General features: G+C 37.0%; 1 protein-coding gene across 1 annotated transcript in view; it reads left to right on the top strand.

Annotated features, from left to right (window-relative positions):
- LOC131422011 (phospholipid-transporting ATPase ABCA3-like) overlaps positions 1-15,900 on the top strand; it is a 206,546-nt gene that overhangs the window by 94,225 nt on the left and 96,421 nt on the right. Inside the window, 2 exon segments of the mRNA XM_058568871.1 lie at positions 542-692; positions 11,628-11,726. Of these exon segments, the coding sequence (XP_058424854.1) occupies positions 542-692; positions 11,628-11,726 (250 nt within the window).

Raw genomic sequence — 15,900 nt, forward strand, 5'->3', positions numbered from 1 at the left:
TCCTTCAACATTTCATGTCTCCCTTCTCTGCTTTGTTTTTTTCTAGCACAATATATATTTTAACCTATTCTTCTGTATTATTTTCTGTCTCCTTTGATTAGAAAGTAGCTCTTATGAGGGCAGGAATTTCTATCTGCTTTGTTCACTGCTCAATCCCCAGGGCCTAGATTAATGCCTGATACACAGTGGGCAACCAACGATAATAAATGAATATTTATCAAGATTACAGTTTCAAAAATAATAAGTAGCCAAATTACAAGGGCCTTTCTTCATATATCATCTCTATCTGGTTGTATACACTAAATTATTATTGTTCACTAAGAAAATTATTGAAATTATAGAGGAAGTTGCTATTTACTCAATATCTTGGTTCTTGGAGCAGCATTTGGAAGTTTTAGGTGTTAGCCTTGTCTTGTGACATACCATGTCTTCTTCCTTGTGGACCTAGGTAACCTGAACAATAGAGAGCCTAATTTGGTCTTACAAGGAAATGTAAAAGTACAAAACTGCTTTATTTGGTCTTCTAAATGGTTTCTCTCAGGTGCTGGATATCATATAGTCCTGGAGAGGGAACCACATTGTGATGTTGAGAAGATCTCCGCAATGATTCAGTCTCATATTCCAGATGCCACTTTGGAGAACTGTATTGGAACTGAATTATCATTTATCCTACCCAAGGAGTATACACACAGGTATAGATTCAGAGAGTTCTAGATAGATGGATTGAGTGACCAGAAATCATTTTTAATTTTCCAGGTTTAGCAAGTAGTAATAGTAAAAAGTACTATTTAGTGAGTAGTATTTTGCTAACAAGCCAGATCTCTAGTTTTAGCTGTCATTTGCCAACTAGAGTTGAGAATTTCACAGCTGAAGCTTTCTCTCACTGAACAGAGGATTGCCTCGTAAGTTCAAGTTCATTCAAGGCTTGTTGGATATTTTTCTTTCTTTTTTTTTTTTTTTGGAGGGAGGTTTGCAACCTAGTGGCTATATAGCTTCCTAGTGTTAATAGGGAAGATGTTTGTAGTGTATAAATTTTATGTATAGTGAGTAAAGCCCAGGGAAATCTTAAGATGATGAAAGAAAAAAGTAGTTTAAATGTCAACTCTTGGAGCAAGGATGACAAGGACAAAGAGGAAACAGAGATTTTGACCTCAGTAGTTAGCCAAATTAATTATAGAGGGGAGACGCAGGGATGATAATTGTACCTGGGTACCTGGGATTCCCATCCTAGCAAAGAGAAGTGGAAACTAAGAGTACTCATCATTGACCTTCAGGGAGTGTGCCATTTTCATCTTTTCTGAAGTTATTACTACCTAGATATCCCATAGATGGAAGGTGATTTGCCGTACAGAAGAAGAGATTTGCCATACACAAGACGGACTTGTAGGACATTGCTCTACATTTCCATCTGATACAGAGTTCCTGGATAGAATGAAGGAAATAACACAGAAGAGTCCGGCAACCAAGATTCTAATAAATGAAGAGAGATGAAAATAAATGTTCCCTAGAAGAGGAATAAAAGGAAGAGGAAATGCTCCATGGGAGCTATATTCATTCAGAGAGTAAATCTGAACCTTCTTAAAAAACATGAGCATGGAACAATATTGAGACAGCTAGGGGGGACCTAGACCCTAGTCATGTGAGAGAGAGTCAGGGAAATGAAAGAAACTGCAACTGGACATCAATTATATGAACATTCGTTCAACAGAGTTAGACGACAGATGTTTTGTTGGGTACTTTTAGCACAGTATGGTGATTATAAATCTGGAAATGCAGGGTGTCTCTGAAAGAAACATGTTAGAGAAGCTGCTTAAACTTATCAAAACATCTGCCCATCCCATAGCAGATGTACACAAATGACATTATCAGAAGAAACCAAGAAAAATGACTATATCATTAATATTAAAATAGGAAATGTAAGGATTTAGAAAAAGGTAATATTTTCATCACGTCTTCCTATTAAATATTTTGGGCATGGAAGAGAGAAAGAAGAGTCTCTGAAAAATGAACAACTAGTCACACAGGTTAAGAACATGTTAGATGTGGATTTCTGGGCCATGGACAGTGGATCTAGCACAGCATAGGATGCAAATCATGAAGGTGGGGAAGAATATGTTTGTTCAGAATGAAAATTTCTTTAACAAGATAATTTTAAACCAACTATTGAAAGAGAGAAAAAAAAACCAGAATAAAATGTCTATAGCCCATTTAATTCACAGAATAGTTGACTATAGTAGGAAAAGAATAAAATGACAAGGAGTTTTTGGTTATTGCCAGGACTTTGATAGCTTAATTAATCGTTCATTTGCTTTGTGCTGGGCACAGCTCTAAATGCTTTACACATGTGTGTTTACATGAAAAAAAAATGAATAAGAGACTTAGAAAAAATACTCATAACCCCACAAATCTATATTTTAATCTATAGAATGGGGCTAACAAAAGTGAACTTGAGGTTTTTAAACAAAGTTGTAAGCTGGTTCTTTGAGAAGACCAATGCATTCAGTGAAACTTCAGTCGTACTGATCAGAAAGGAAAAGAGAAAAGACACAAATTACCTATATTTGGAATGAGTGAGATGATATCACTATATATTCTACAGATAATATATTAATAATAGGAGAATATTATAAACAGCTCTATGCCAATAGATTTGACACCTTAGACAAAATGGAAAAAAATTCTTTGAAAGACACAAATTACCAAAACTGACTCAGGAAGAAATATATAACTTGAAAACTTTTTTACTTATTAAGGAAAGTGAATTTGTATTTTAAAACATTGTCACAGAGAAAACTCCAGGACCAGATGGCTTCACTGATGAATTCTACCAAACACTTAAAGAAGAAAAAATACCAATTCTACACAAACTTTTCTAGAAAATAAGAGAAAAAAAAACATTTCCTAACTTGTTTTATAAGGCCAGTATTGCTGTGATACCAAAATCAGTCGAAGACATCACAGGAATAATCTTATTATGATTGTACAATAATCCTTAACAGAGTATGTAGAATCTTTTTTTTTTAATTTTTTGTTTATTGCAGTAACATTGGTTTATAACATTGTATAAATTTCAGGTGTACATCATTATACTTCTATTTCTGCATAGATTACATCATGTTCACCACACAAGTACTAATTACAATCCATCACCACACACATGTGCCAAATTATCCCTTTCACCCTCCTCCCTCCCCCCTTCCCCTCTAGTAACCACCAATCCAACCTCTGTCTCTATGTGTTTGTTTATTGTTGTTATTATCTACTACTTAATGAAGGAAATCATATGGTATTTGACCTTCTCCCTCTGACTTATTTCACTTTGCATAATACTCTCAATGTCCATCCATGTTGTCACAAATGGCTGGATTTCATCGTTTCTTATGGCTGAGTAGTATTCCATTGTGTATATATACCACATCTTCTTTATTCATTCGTCCCTTGATGGGCACTTAGGTTGCTTCCAAGTCTTGGCTATTGTGAATAACGCTGCAATGAACACAGGGGTGCATGTATCTTTACGCATTGGTGTTTTCAAGGTCTTTGGATAAATACCCAGCAGTGGAATAGCTGGATCATATGGTAGTTCTATCCTTGATTTTTTGAGGAATCTGCATACTGTTTTCCATAGTGGCTGCACCAGTTTGCACTCCCACCAGCAGTGTATGAGAGTTCCCTTCTCTCCACATCCTCTCCAACACATGTTGTTTCCTGTCTTGTTAATTATAGCCATTCTGATGGACGTGAGGTGATATCTCATTGTAGTTTTGATTTGCATTTCCCTGATAGTTAATGATTTTGAACATCTTTTCATGTGTCTGTTGGCCATCTGTATATCTTCTTTGGAGAAATGTCTGTTGAGGTCTTTTGCCCATTTTTTAACTGGGTTGGTAGTTTTTTGTTGTTGAGATGCATCAGTTCTTTGTATATTTTGGAGATTAAGCCCTTATCAGATGTATGGCTTGCAAATATCTTCTCCCAATTGTTAGGTTGTCTTTTCGTTTTGTTGATGGTTTCCTTTGCTGTGCAGAAGCTTTTTAGTTTGATGTAGTCCCATTTGTTTAGTTTTTCTATTGTTTCTCTTGCCCGGTCAGACATGGTGCTTGAAAATGTTGCTAAGACCGATGTCGAAGAGCATACTGCCTATGTTTTCTCTAGAAGTTTCATAGTTTCATGTCTTACATTCAAGTCTTTAATCCGTTTTGAATTAATTTTTGTGTATGGTGTAAGGTAAGGGTCTACTTTCATTTTTTTGCATGTGGCTGTCCAGTTTTCCCAACATCATTTGTTGAAGAGACTTTCTTTTCTCCATAGTATGTTCTTGGCTCCTTTGTCAAAGATGAGCTGTCCATAGATGTGTGGGTTTATTTCTGGGCTTTCGATTCTATTCCATTGATCTGTGTGTCTGTTTCTGTGCCAGTACCATGCTGTTTTGGTTACTATAGCTTTGTAGTATATTTTGAAATCAGGGAGTGTGATACCTCCGGCTTTGTTCTTTTGTCTCAGGATTCCTTTAGCTATTCGGGGTCTTTTGTTGTTCCAAATAAATTTTAGGATTCTTTGTGCTATTTCTGTGAAAAGTGTTGTTGGAACTTTGATAGGGATTGCATTGAATCTATAGCTGGCTTTAGGAAGTATGGACATCTTAACTATGTTAATTCTTCCAATCCAAGAGCACGGAATATCTTTCCATTTCTTTGTGTCTTCTTCAATTTCTTTCAGCAATATTTTATAGTTTTCGTGTACAGCTCTTTCACCTCTTTGGTTAAGTTTATTCCTAGGTATTTTATTCTTTTTGTTGCAGTTGTAAATGGGATGGTATTCTTAATTTCTCTTTCTGCTACTTCGTTGTTAGTGTATAGAAATGCAACTGATTTTTGTATGTTGATTTTGTATCCTGCAACTTTACCATATTCGTTTATTACTTCTAAAAGTTTTCTGGTGGATTCTTTAGGGTTTTCTATATATAAAATCATGTCATCTGCAAATAGTGACAGTTTCACTTCTTCCTTTCCAATTTGGATCGCCTTTATTTCTTTCTCTTGGCTGATTACTCTGGCTAGGACTTCCAGTACTATGTTAAATAGGAGTGGTGACAGTGGGCCTCCTTGTCTGGTTCCTGTTCTTAGAGGGATAGCTTTCAGTTTTTCACCATTGAGGATGATATTAGCTGTGGGTTTCTCATATATGGTCTTTATTATGTTGAGGTACTGTCCTTCTATACCCATTATATTCAGAGTTTTTATCATAAATGGATGCTGTATCTTGTCAAATGCTTTCTCTGCATCTATTGAGATGATCATGTGATTTTTATTCTTCATTTAATTAATGTGGTGTATCACGTTGATTGATTTGCGAATGTTAAACCATCCCTGCATACCTGGAATAAATCCCACTTGATCATGGTGTATAAACTTTTTAACATATTGTATGCGATTTGCTAGTATTTTGTTGAGGATTTTTGCATCAATGTTCATTAGTGATATTGGCCTGTAGTTTTCTTTCTTTGTGTTGTCCTTGTCTGGTTTTGGTATCAGGGTAATGTTGGCTTCATAGAATGAGTTAGGGAGCTTCCCCCCCCTCCTCAATTTTTTGGAAGAGTTTGAGAAGGATAGGTATTAAGTCTTCTTTAAATGTTTGGTAGAATTCACCAGGGAAGCCATCAGGTCCTGGACTTTTATTTTTGGGGAGGTTATTGATTACGGTTTCGATCTCCTTACTGGTGATTGGTCTATTCAAATTCTCTACTTCTTCTTGATCCAGTTTTGGAAGGTTGTATGATTCTAAGAATTTATCCATTTCTTCCAGATTGTCGAACTGGTTGGCATATAGCTTTTCATAGTATTCTCTTATAATCTTTTGTATCTTTGAGGTGTCTGTTGTAATTTCTCCTCTTTCATTTCTGATTTTAATTATTTGTGCCTTCTCTCTTTTTTTCTTGGTGAGTCTAGCTAAAGGTTTGTCAATTTTGTTTATCTTTTCAAAGGACCAGCTCTTGGTTTTATTAATTTTTGCTATTGTTTTTTTAGTCTCTATTTCATTTATTTCTGCTCTTATTTTTATTATTTCCCTTCTTCTACTGATTTTGGGCTTGGTTTCTTCTTTTTCCATTTCCTTTAGGTGCATTGTTAGATTGTTTATTTGAGATTTTTCTTGTTTGTTGAGATAGGCTTGTATTGCTATAAACTTCCCTCTTAGAACCACTTTTGCTGTATCCCATAAATTCTGGCATGTCATATTTTGATTTTCATTTGTCTCCAGGTTTTTTTTTGATTTCTTCTTTGATTTCTTCGTTGACCCAGTCGTTGTTCAGTAGCATTTTCTTTAATCTCCACGTATTTGTGGCTTTTCTGATTTTCTTCCTATAGTTGATTTCTAGTTTCCTACCGTTGTGGTCAGAAAAGATGCTTGGTATTATTTCAATCTTCTTAAATTTATGGAGACTTGTTTTGTGGCCTAATATGTGATCAATCCTGGGGAATGTTCCATGTGCATTTGAAAAGAACGTGTATTCTTCGGTTTTTGGATGGAATGCTCTGTATATATCTACTAGGTCCATCTGTTCTAGTGTATCATTTAAGGCCAATGTTTCCTTATTGATCTTCTGTTTGGATGATCTATCCGTTGGTGTAAGTGGAGTGTTCAAGTCCCCTACTATTATTGTGTTACTGTCTATTTCTGTTTTTATGTCTGTTAATAATTGCTTTATATATTTAGGTGCATCTACATTAGGTGCGCAGATATTTACAAGGGTTATATCCTCTTGTTTCATTGTTCCCTTGATCATTATGTAATGCCCTTCTTTGTCTCTTTTTACAGTTTTTGTTTTAAAGTCTATTTTGTCTGATATGAGTACTGCTACCCCAGCTTTCTTTTCATTGCCATTTGCGTGGAGTATCTTTTTCCATCCCTTCACTTTCAGTTTGTAAGTGTATTTAGGTCTGAAGTGTGTCTCTTGTATGCAGCATATATATGGGTCTTGTTTTTTTATCCAATCAGCCACCCTATGCCTTTTAATTCGAGCATTTACTCCAGTGACGTTTAAATTAGCTATTGATAAGTATGTACTTACTGCCATTTTTTAACTTTTTTTCCTCAGTGTTTTAGTAGTCCTTCTCTGTTCCTTTCTTCTTCTATACAGAATTGATGGTCTCTTTAGTTTGACCTCTGAAAGCTCTACTCTTTAACTCCCTTCCTCCCTCCTTTTATGTTTTTGATATCATATCTAACTTCTTTTTTGTCTATTTGTATCCATTACCCTCTTATCATGGAAATAGATAATTTTTCCTATTTGTTGTCTTCTCTTTTCCCCTTAAATCAGCCCCTTTAACATTTCTTGTAGCACTGGTTTCTTGGTGACAAACTCCTTTAATTTTTGCTTGTCTGGGAAATTTTTGATCTCTCCTTCCAACTGAATGATAACCTTGCTGGGTAGAGTATTCTTGGCTGTAAGTTTTTTCCTTTTAGCACTTTAAATATACCATGCCACTCTCTTCTAGCCTGTAAGGTTTCTGCTGAGAAGTCAGCTGATAGCCTTATGGGGCTTTCTTTGTATGTAACTTGTCTTTCTCTTGCAGCTTTTAGGATTCTCTCTTTCTCTCTAATTCTGGACATTTGGATTATGATGTGTCTTGGTGTGGCAATCTTGGATTTATCATGTTTGGGGCTCTTTGTGCTTCCTGTACCTGGATGTCTGATTCCTTCCTTAGGTTAGGGAAGTTTTCATCTATTATTTCTTGAAATAGATTCTCTGCCCTTTTGTCCGGCTCTTCTCCTTCCGGGACACCTATAACATGGATGTTAGTGAGCTTGATGTTGTCCCAGAGGTCCCTTAGACTGTCCTCACTCTTTTTAATTCTTTTCTCTTTTACCTGTTCAGCTTGGGTAATTTCTTCTAGTCTTTCGTCCAGCTCACAGATCCGTTCTTCTGTATCCTCTACTCTGCTTTTGAGTCCTTCTAGTGAATTTTTCATTTCCAGTATTGTATTCTTCATTTCTGATTGGTTCTTCTTTATATCTTCCATTTCTTTGTTGACATTCTCACTGAGTTCATCTATTCTTCTCCCCACATCAGTGAGCATCCTTAACACTCTTAGTTTGAGCTCTCTGTCGGGTAGGTTGCTCATTTCTGTTTCACTTAGTTCCTTTTCTGGGATTTTGTCCTGTTCCCTTACTAGGAATGTATTCCTTTGCATCCTCATTTTGCCTCTTTCCCTGTGCTTGTGACTACGTATTAGGTAGGTCAGCTTCGTCTTCTGCTCTTGGATAGGTGACCTTATGTAAGTGATGGCTTCGGAGGCCTGCAGTGTGCTTCCCTCAGTTCTCAATGTTCCAGGGGTGACCCCTATGTGGGCTACGTGTGTCCTTCTGTTGTGGCCTGTTTGCTCTCCCTGTAGGCACCCAGGGAGGTTGTTATGCTCCTAGCCAGCTGTTGTATTGCTCAGCTGCTTGTAGTTGTTGTGGGCCCTTCAGTCTCTTTATCAGGCATGGGGAGCCCCAGCACAGTTGGCTGCAAGTTCTAATACCACATTTGTGTTGCAGTATTTCTTTTAAGTGAGTAGGCCCCCAGCATGGCAGGTTGTTAGGCTCAGGGCCTTACAATTGCTATAAGCCTCCAGCCTTTAGGTCTCTTTTCAGCTCTCTGAGGATTGCAGCTGGGTGGGGCTGGCCTCAGGCACAGGAGCACCCAATTGTTTCAGGGTTTGGAAGGTGTGGCAAACCCCCTATGTGGGTCTTTGAGAAGCACAAGTCTTCTGCAGCTGACAAGCCCTGCCGCCCACAGGTCCACACACACAGTCAACACAGTCCTGCCCCGTGTGCGTGCCCCGACCACCCGAAGTGGACCCAGTCTCTTCACGGTGGGAGCCCCACACACTCTGCCACTGCCCCACACTCTCCACCCGCTCTTTGTGCACGTCCTGCCCCGCTGAAGTCGGGCTCCATTGCCAGGTAGCAGAGAATCCAGTCACCAATCTATGCAGGCCCACAAGTTGCCTGAGGGCTTGTTGTTGGGTGGGCCAGTCTCTAGGGTAGGCTGCCTGCCCTGGCTGAGCTGGATTAAATCGGTGCTCTAGCGGGTGGGGCAGACCCTGGGCTAGCAGGCCCCAGGGAGAACTCCAATGGCGTCTGTGTAAGCACGCCCACACCAAGCCACAACAATGGCCGCCGCCACTGTCCCAGTCCCTGGAGAGGTCTCACCTCTCACCGAGATGCACACAGGGCCTATCAGGTGAGTCTCTTTTCACCACAGCACTGTGCACCTTTCTTTCTGGTGATTTTAGGATGCTTTCTGAAACAGGTGAGTTTGCGCGTGGGCCCTTTAAGAGCCAGTTTCAATTTCTTTGTGAACCAGCTTTTCTGGGGGTACTCCCCAATGTTTTAGTAGCAGCAAAGTCAGATATTATGCCACTCATCTCAATTGTGCTGGGTCCACAAAATGCCCACATCAGGGGCGCTCCCCGGCTCAGGGCCCCACACCTCCAGGGAGGGCTGCATACCTGTGGGCTGCTCCCGGCGGCCGTGAGGCGCTGCGGCTTGTGAAGGCAGCGGCGTTTTTCCTCTCCAGAAGGGAGTTTCTGCCTCTTCTACCTCAGTTAGGATTGTCCGTTGTTGCAGGAGTTCCTCTTATCCAGTTTTCAGTTCTGTCTCAGGGTTAATTTTTCCACGAATAGTTGTAAATTGGCTCTGTCCGGGGGAGGAGGTGAGTTCAGAGTCTGCCTACGCCACCATCTTGACTTCCTCCTCCTAGAATCTTGAATATGGGTGAAAATCATGTGCAGGAGGGATCTTATTGAGAAGATTCAAAAGAAAGAGGAAAATGACCTTTAGATACATGAAGAGTTGTCATAGGAAGAGGGGTCAGATTGAACTTAGGGGTAAGAGTAGAACCAGTAATCAAAGCTAGGTAATGTTAGATGGAAGTGGAATTCAACCTAAAATATGGAGAAAGTTTAGAAGATGAAGAGTTTTGATTCATCATCTCTGAGGGTTATCACACATAGGCTTGATAGTCCCTCACTAGGAATGAGAGATGAGTTTAAGAAGTCGATGGGTTTCTGGAGAAGATCTCTTGAATCTAAAACAATGTTAATTCTTTTTGGTAAAATTATTCTTTAGAATCTTTGATGTAACTACACCACAATTAGCAAAATTCCCTTACAACTCACGTAGCTATTTAATTAAATCTTACTCTCTCAGTGCCCAGCTTCTACTTCAGTACCTCTGTTTTCTGTCATTTAGTGATTTATGCCTCGTGTAATTGGAGAACTATTTTCCATTTGATGTAGGAACCACATGTGAATAAATTAACTTTTATTAACTAGCTATAGTCCTCAACACTTACAGAAAATAAATTAATAATTTTTTTAGAACAAACGAATTTGTATCAAAGATAAAGTTATAGTGGGGAAAAATTTGCTAAGGTAAATGTATCTTCCTTATTTTCATTTGTTTCACAATAAGCATTACAGTGAATAGTGATCTACTAAACATTTTTCCCATGGCTAACCAGAAATTATTGTGGAACAAAATGATATTGAAAATTCATCTAACAAAAAACCAAACAACCTAAGTCAAAAATGGGCAAAGAACTTGAATAGACATTTCTTCTAAGATGTACAAATTGTCAATAAGCACATGAAAAGATACTCAACATCACTACTCATTAGGAAAATGCAAATCAAAAACACAAAAAATAACAAATGTTGGTAAGGATGTGGAGAAATTGTAAGCCTGTGCATTGCTATTGGGAATGTAAAATGGCGCATCTGCTGTAGAAAACAGTGTGACAGTTCCTCAAAAAGTTGAACGTAGAATTATCATATGATCCAGCAATTCCACTTCTAGGTATATACCCAAAATAATTGAAAGCAGGAACTCGAACAGATGTTGGTACACCGATGTTCATTGCAGCATTATTCACAATATCCAAAAGGTGGAAACAACTCAAAGGTCCATTGACGAGTGATTGATAAGCAGCACGTTCTATATCCATGCAATAAGTATTATTCAGCCTTAAAAAGGAATGAAATTCTGATATATGCTACAACATGAATGAACCTAGAAAGAATTATGTTAAGTGAAATAAGCCCGACACAAAAGGACAAATATTGTGTGATTCCACCTTATATCAGGCACATAGAATAGGCATATTCATAGAGACAGAAAGTAAAAGTGAAGTTGAGGGAAGGAAGGCATAGAGAATTATTGTTTAATGGGTACAGAGTTTTAGTTTGGGATCGTAATAAATTCTGGATATGGATGGTGATGATGGTTGCACAACGTTGTGAATGTGCTTGATGCTGCTTGAACTGTACCCTTAAAATGATATAATGGTAAATTTAGTGTTTTATATTTTTTACCACAATAAAAAAATTTTAAGAAAACAATAGGGAAGAATACAATTGGAAATAAAATGAGCTAAAAAAAAGGAGATGGATTGTAATTAGTATCTGGGTGGTGAACATGATGTAATCTATGCAGAAATAGAAGTATAATGATGTACACCTGAAATTTATGCAATGTTATAAACCAATGTTACTGCAATAAACAAAAAATTTTAAAAGAAAAGAGAGAAAATGGATCTAGACTAGTGCTGGTACTTTCTTTTCCTCTTCCTCCTCTCCTTCCAGGTTTGAAGCTCTGTTTAATGATCTGGAAAAGAAACAAAAGGAGTTGGGCATTGCCAGCCTTGGTGCTTCAATCACTACCATGGAAGAAGTCTTCCTTAAGTGAGTAATAATGACCTTAAAAAATAAAAACTTCCACCCATAAAATCCTGCATCAGTTTGAGAGCAAACCCTACCCTCTTTGCATTGGAATAAAGTAATCACTGTTACGGATTTTTTCAAATATGTTAATATTTTATGCTAATGTACTTCTATATATTCAGCTGAGAATATGTAAAGATCTTGAGCTTGGGTCTTGATGCGTGTGTGTTTTTGTGGTAGAAGGTTTAAGAGTTAGTCAAGAAAAAAAAAAGAATTAATATCTGTGTCATCATAGGAAAAGTTCTAGTTCTAACTTGGAGTCTATACTAGAAATGACTTTAAAGCTTTGACCTAACAATGTTTCCATAATTTATTTAATTTGTACATGGTTGGTTTCTTGCACTGTGAAATAGTTCAAAATGAAAATCCCTGGGGAATTCAGGCTGTCACTAGGCAAAGTCAGATAGTAGCTGTCAAAAGGTTTCACAAAATGTCCTTTCTCTGATAAGATTATGACAGAGCTAGGTCTAGACTTCATTCTCTTATACTCAGGATTTAATATTGTGAGTGTCTCAAAGTTAATTTGGGGTAATTTATTCACATGAGTTAAGTTCACAAAATACCAAAGTATATAAATTAAAAAGCCACTCATTAATTTATAATAACAAATAAATTATAGTAAGAATAACTTATAAAAAGAAATGGCCTCTTGCCCTTCAATCAAATGAGCAAGTTACTTTGTAACCACAATTAGAACAAGCTCCATAAGGGCAGGGACCATGTCTGTTTTGTTCAATGACTGTACTTGGGGCCTCAGACAATGTCTGTCACATAATAGATACTCAGAAATGTTCTTGGATGAATAAATGAATTAATTAATATTATTTAAAGCCATTATCTCCACAATAGATGCTCTACCTGCCGCTAGGAATTACAGGTTAAAACCTTGGACCAGGAGGTTTTAAAACCTACCTAGGCTGTCTCTCCTAGGGGTTGTTGTCAATGTTTGCCACAGAATCTCCTTTCCTACCTTTTTTCTCCATTTTTTATTGTGGTAAAATACACATAACATGAAATTTACTATCTTGAATATTTTTAAGTATACAGCTCAGTGGTATTAAATACTTTCATATTGTTGTGCAACCCTCACCAATATCCATCCCTATAACTCTTTTAATCTTGTAAAACTGAAAATCTATACCTATTAAACAATAACTCCCCATTCTCCACACCCTTTACCCCTGGCAACCACCATTACACTTTCTGTCTTTATGATTTTTACTACTGTACGTATATGGATTTTATACAGCATTTGTCTTTTTGTCACTGGCTTATTCCACTTAGCTTGATGTCCTCACAGTTCATCCGTGTTGTAGCATACTGCAGAATTTTCTTCCTTTTTAAGATTGAATAATATTCCATTGTATATATATACCACATTTTGCTCATCCATTCATCAGTCGATGGACATAGGGTTGCTTGCACGTTTTAGCTATTGTGAATAATGCTACTGTGAACATGTGTGTACAAATATCTCTTTGAGACCCTGCTTTCAATTCTTTTTAGAATATACCCAGAAGTAGAATTGCTGGATCATATGGTAATTGTATTTTTAATATTTCACAAATGTCATACTGTTTTCCACAGCAGCTGTACCATTTTACATTCCCACCAATGGTTCCAGTTTCCACAAATGTTCCAATTTCTCCACATCCTCACCAACACTTGTTATTTTCTATGCATTTTATAGTATCCATCTAATGGGTGTAAAGTGGTATCTCATTGTGTTTTTGATTTGCTTTTCACTAATTATTAGTGATGCTGAGCATCTTTTCATGCACTTGTTGGTCATTTGTATATCTTCTTTGGAGAAATGTCTATTCAAATCCTTTGCCCATTTTGAATCAGGCTGTTTTTTTTGGTTGTTGTTGTGTTTTAGAATCTCTCTGAATATTCTTGATATTAATCCCTTATCAGATATCTGATTGGAAAACATTTTCTCCCTTTCTGTGGGTTTTGTTTTCACTCTGTGGATACTGTCTAATTAATCATTAGTGTCTTTTTTTTTGTTTGTTTTGGTGAGGAAAATTTGCCCTGAACTAACATCTGTTGCCAACCTTCCTCTTTTTTTGCTTGAGGAAGATTAGCCTTGAGCTAACATCTGTGCCAATCTTCCTCTATTTTATATGTGGGTCACTGCCACAGCATGGCTGATGAGTGGTGTAGGTCCATGCCCAGGATCCAAACCTGCAAACCCCAGGCCACCGAGCCAAGTGTGCCAAACTACGCCACGGGGCCAGCTCCCAGATAATGTCTTCTGATTCACAAAAGTTTTTAATTTTCATGAAGGCAAATTTGTCTATTTTTTCTTTTGTGACCTGTGCCTTTGGTATTATATCCAAGAAATCATTGCCAGATCCAATGTCATGAAGCTTTTGTCCTATGTTTTCTTCTAAGGGGGTTATAGTTTGGGGTCTTATATTTAGGTCTTTGATCCATTTTAGTCAGTCTTTACATATGGTTTTAAGTTAGGGTGAAATTCATTGTTTCACATATGGATAGCCAGTATTTCAGCATCATTTGTTGAAAACACTGTCCTTTCCACCTTGAATGGTCTTGACACCCTTGTCAAAGTCATGGCCAGACTTGTTAGGGTTTATTTCTGGGCTGTCTATTTTATTCCGTTGGTCTAATGTCTTTATGCCAATACCACACCATTTTGATTACTGTAGCTTTGTAGTAAGTTTTGAAATTAGGAAGCGTGAGTCCTCCAGTATTGTTCTTCATTTTCAAGATTGATTTGACTATTCAGGGTTCCTTGAGGTGCCATATGAATTTTAGGATGGGTTTTTCTGTTTCTGCAAAAAACATCATTGGTAATTTGGTAGGGACTGCATTGAATCCAGATTGCTTTGTGTGGTATTGACATTTTAACAATATTAAGTCATCCAGTCCATGAACATGGGATGTGTTTCCATTTATTTATGTCTTCTTTAATTTCCTTCAGCAGTATTTTGTAGTTTTCATTGTATAAGTCTTTCACCTCCTTGGTTAAGTTAATTCCTAAGTAGTGTATTCTTTTTGGTGCTATTGTAAATATAATTGTTTTTATAATTTCTTTTTCATATTGTTCACTGTTTATGTATAGAAATGCAACGGATTTTTGAGTGTTGATTTTGAGTGTATCTTGCTACTTTGCTGAATTCATTTATTAACTCTAACAGCTTTTTTGTGGAGTCTTTAGGATTTTCTGCATATAAGATAATATCATCTGCAAAAGATAATTTTACTTCTTCCTTTCCCATTTGGATGTCTTATATTTCTTTTTCTTGACTAATTGCTCTGGTTAGAACTTCCAGTACTATGTTGAATAGAAGTGGTAAAAGAGGGCATCCTTGCCTTGTTCCTGATCTGAGAGAAAAACTTTCAGTCTTTCACCATTGAGTATGATGTTTCCTGTGGATTTTTATATATGGCTTCTATTAAATTCAAATTGTTTTCTTCTGTTCCTATTTTGTTGAGTGTTTTTATCATGGAAGGGTGTTGAATTTTGTCAAATGCTTTTTCTTCATCAATTGATATGATCATATCATTTTTTTCCTTCCATTTGTTGATGTGGTGTATTACATTGATCGATTTTTGCTTGTCAAATCGTCCTTGCATTCCAGCAATACATCCCACTTGGTCATGGTATATAGTCCTTTTAGTATGCCACTGAATTCTGTTTGCTGGCATTTTGTTGAGGGTTTTTGCATCAATGTTCATAATGGGTATTGATCTGTAGTTTTTGCTTCTTGTAGTATCTTTGTCTGGCTTTGGCCTCATAGTTGGGAAGTGTTCCCTCCTCTTCAATTTTTTGGAAAAGTTTGAGAAGATTGGTATTAGTTCTTCTTTAAATGTTTGGTAGAATTCACCAGTGAAGCCATTAGGTCTAGGACTTTTCTTTGTTGGAATATTTTTTTATTACTTGTTCAACCTCCTCACTAGTTGGAGGTCTATTCAGATTTTCTATTTCTTTGTGATTTAGTCTTGGTAGGTTTTGTGTTTCCAGGAATTCATCCATTTCATCTAAGTTATCCAATTTTTGGCATACAGTTGTTCATAGTACTCATTTTTAATCTTTTTTATTTTTGTAAAATTGGTAATAATGTCCCCACTTTCATTTCTGATTGTAGTAATATGAGTCTTCTCTCTT

This window comes from Diceros bicornis, chromosome 26, assembly GCF_020826845.1.
Source record: "Diceros bicornis minor isolate mBicDic1 chromosome 26, mDicBic1.mat.cur, whole genome shotgun sequence".
Classification (NCBI taxonomy): domain Eukaryota; kingdom Metazoa; phylum Chordata; class Mammalia; order Perissodactyla; family Rhinocerotidae; genus Diceros; species Diceros bicornis.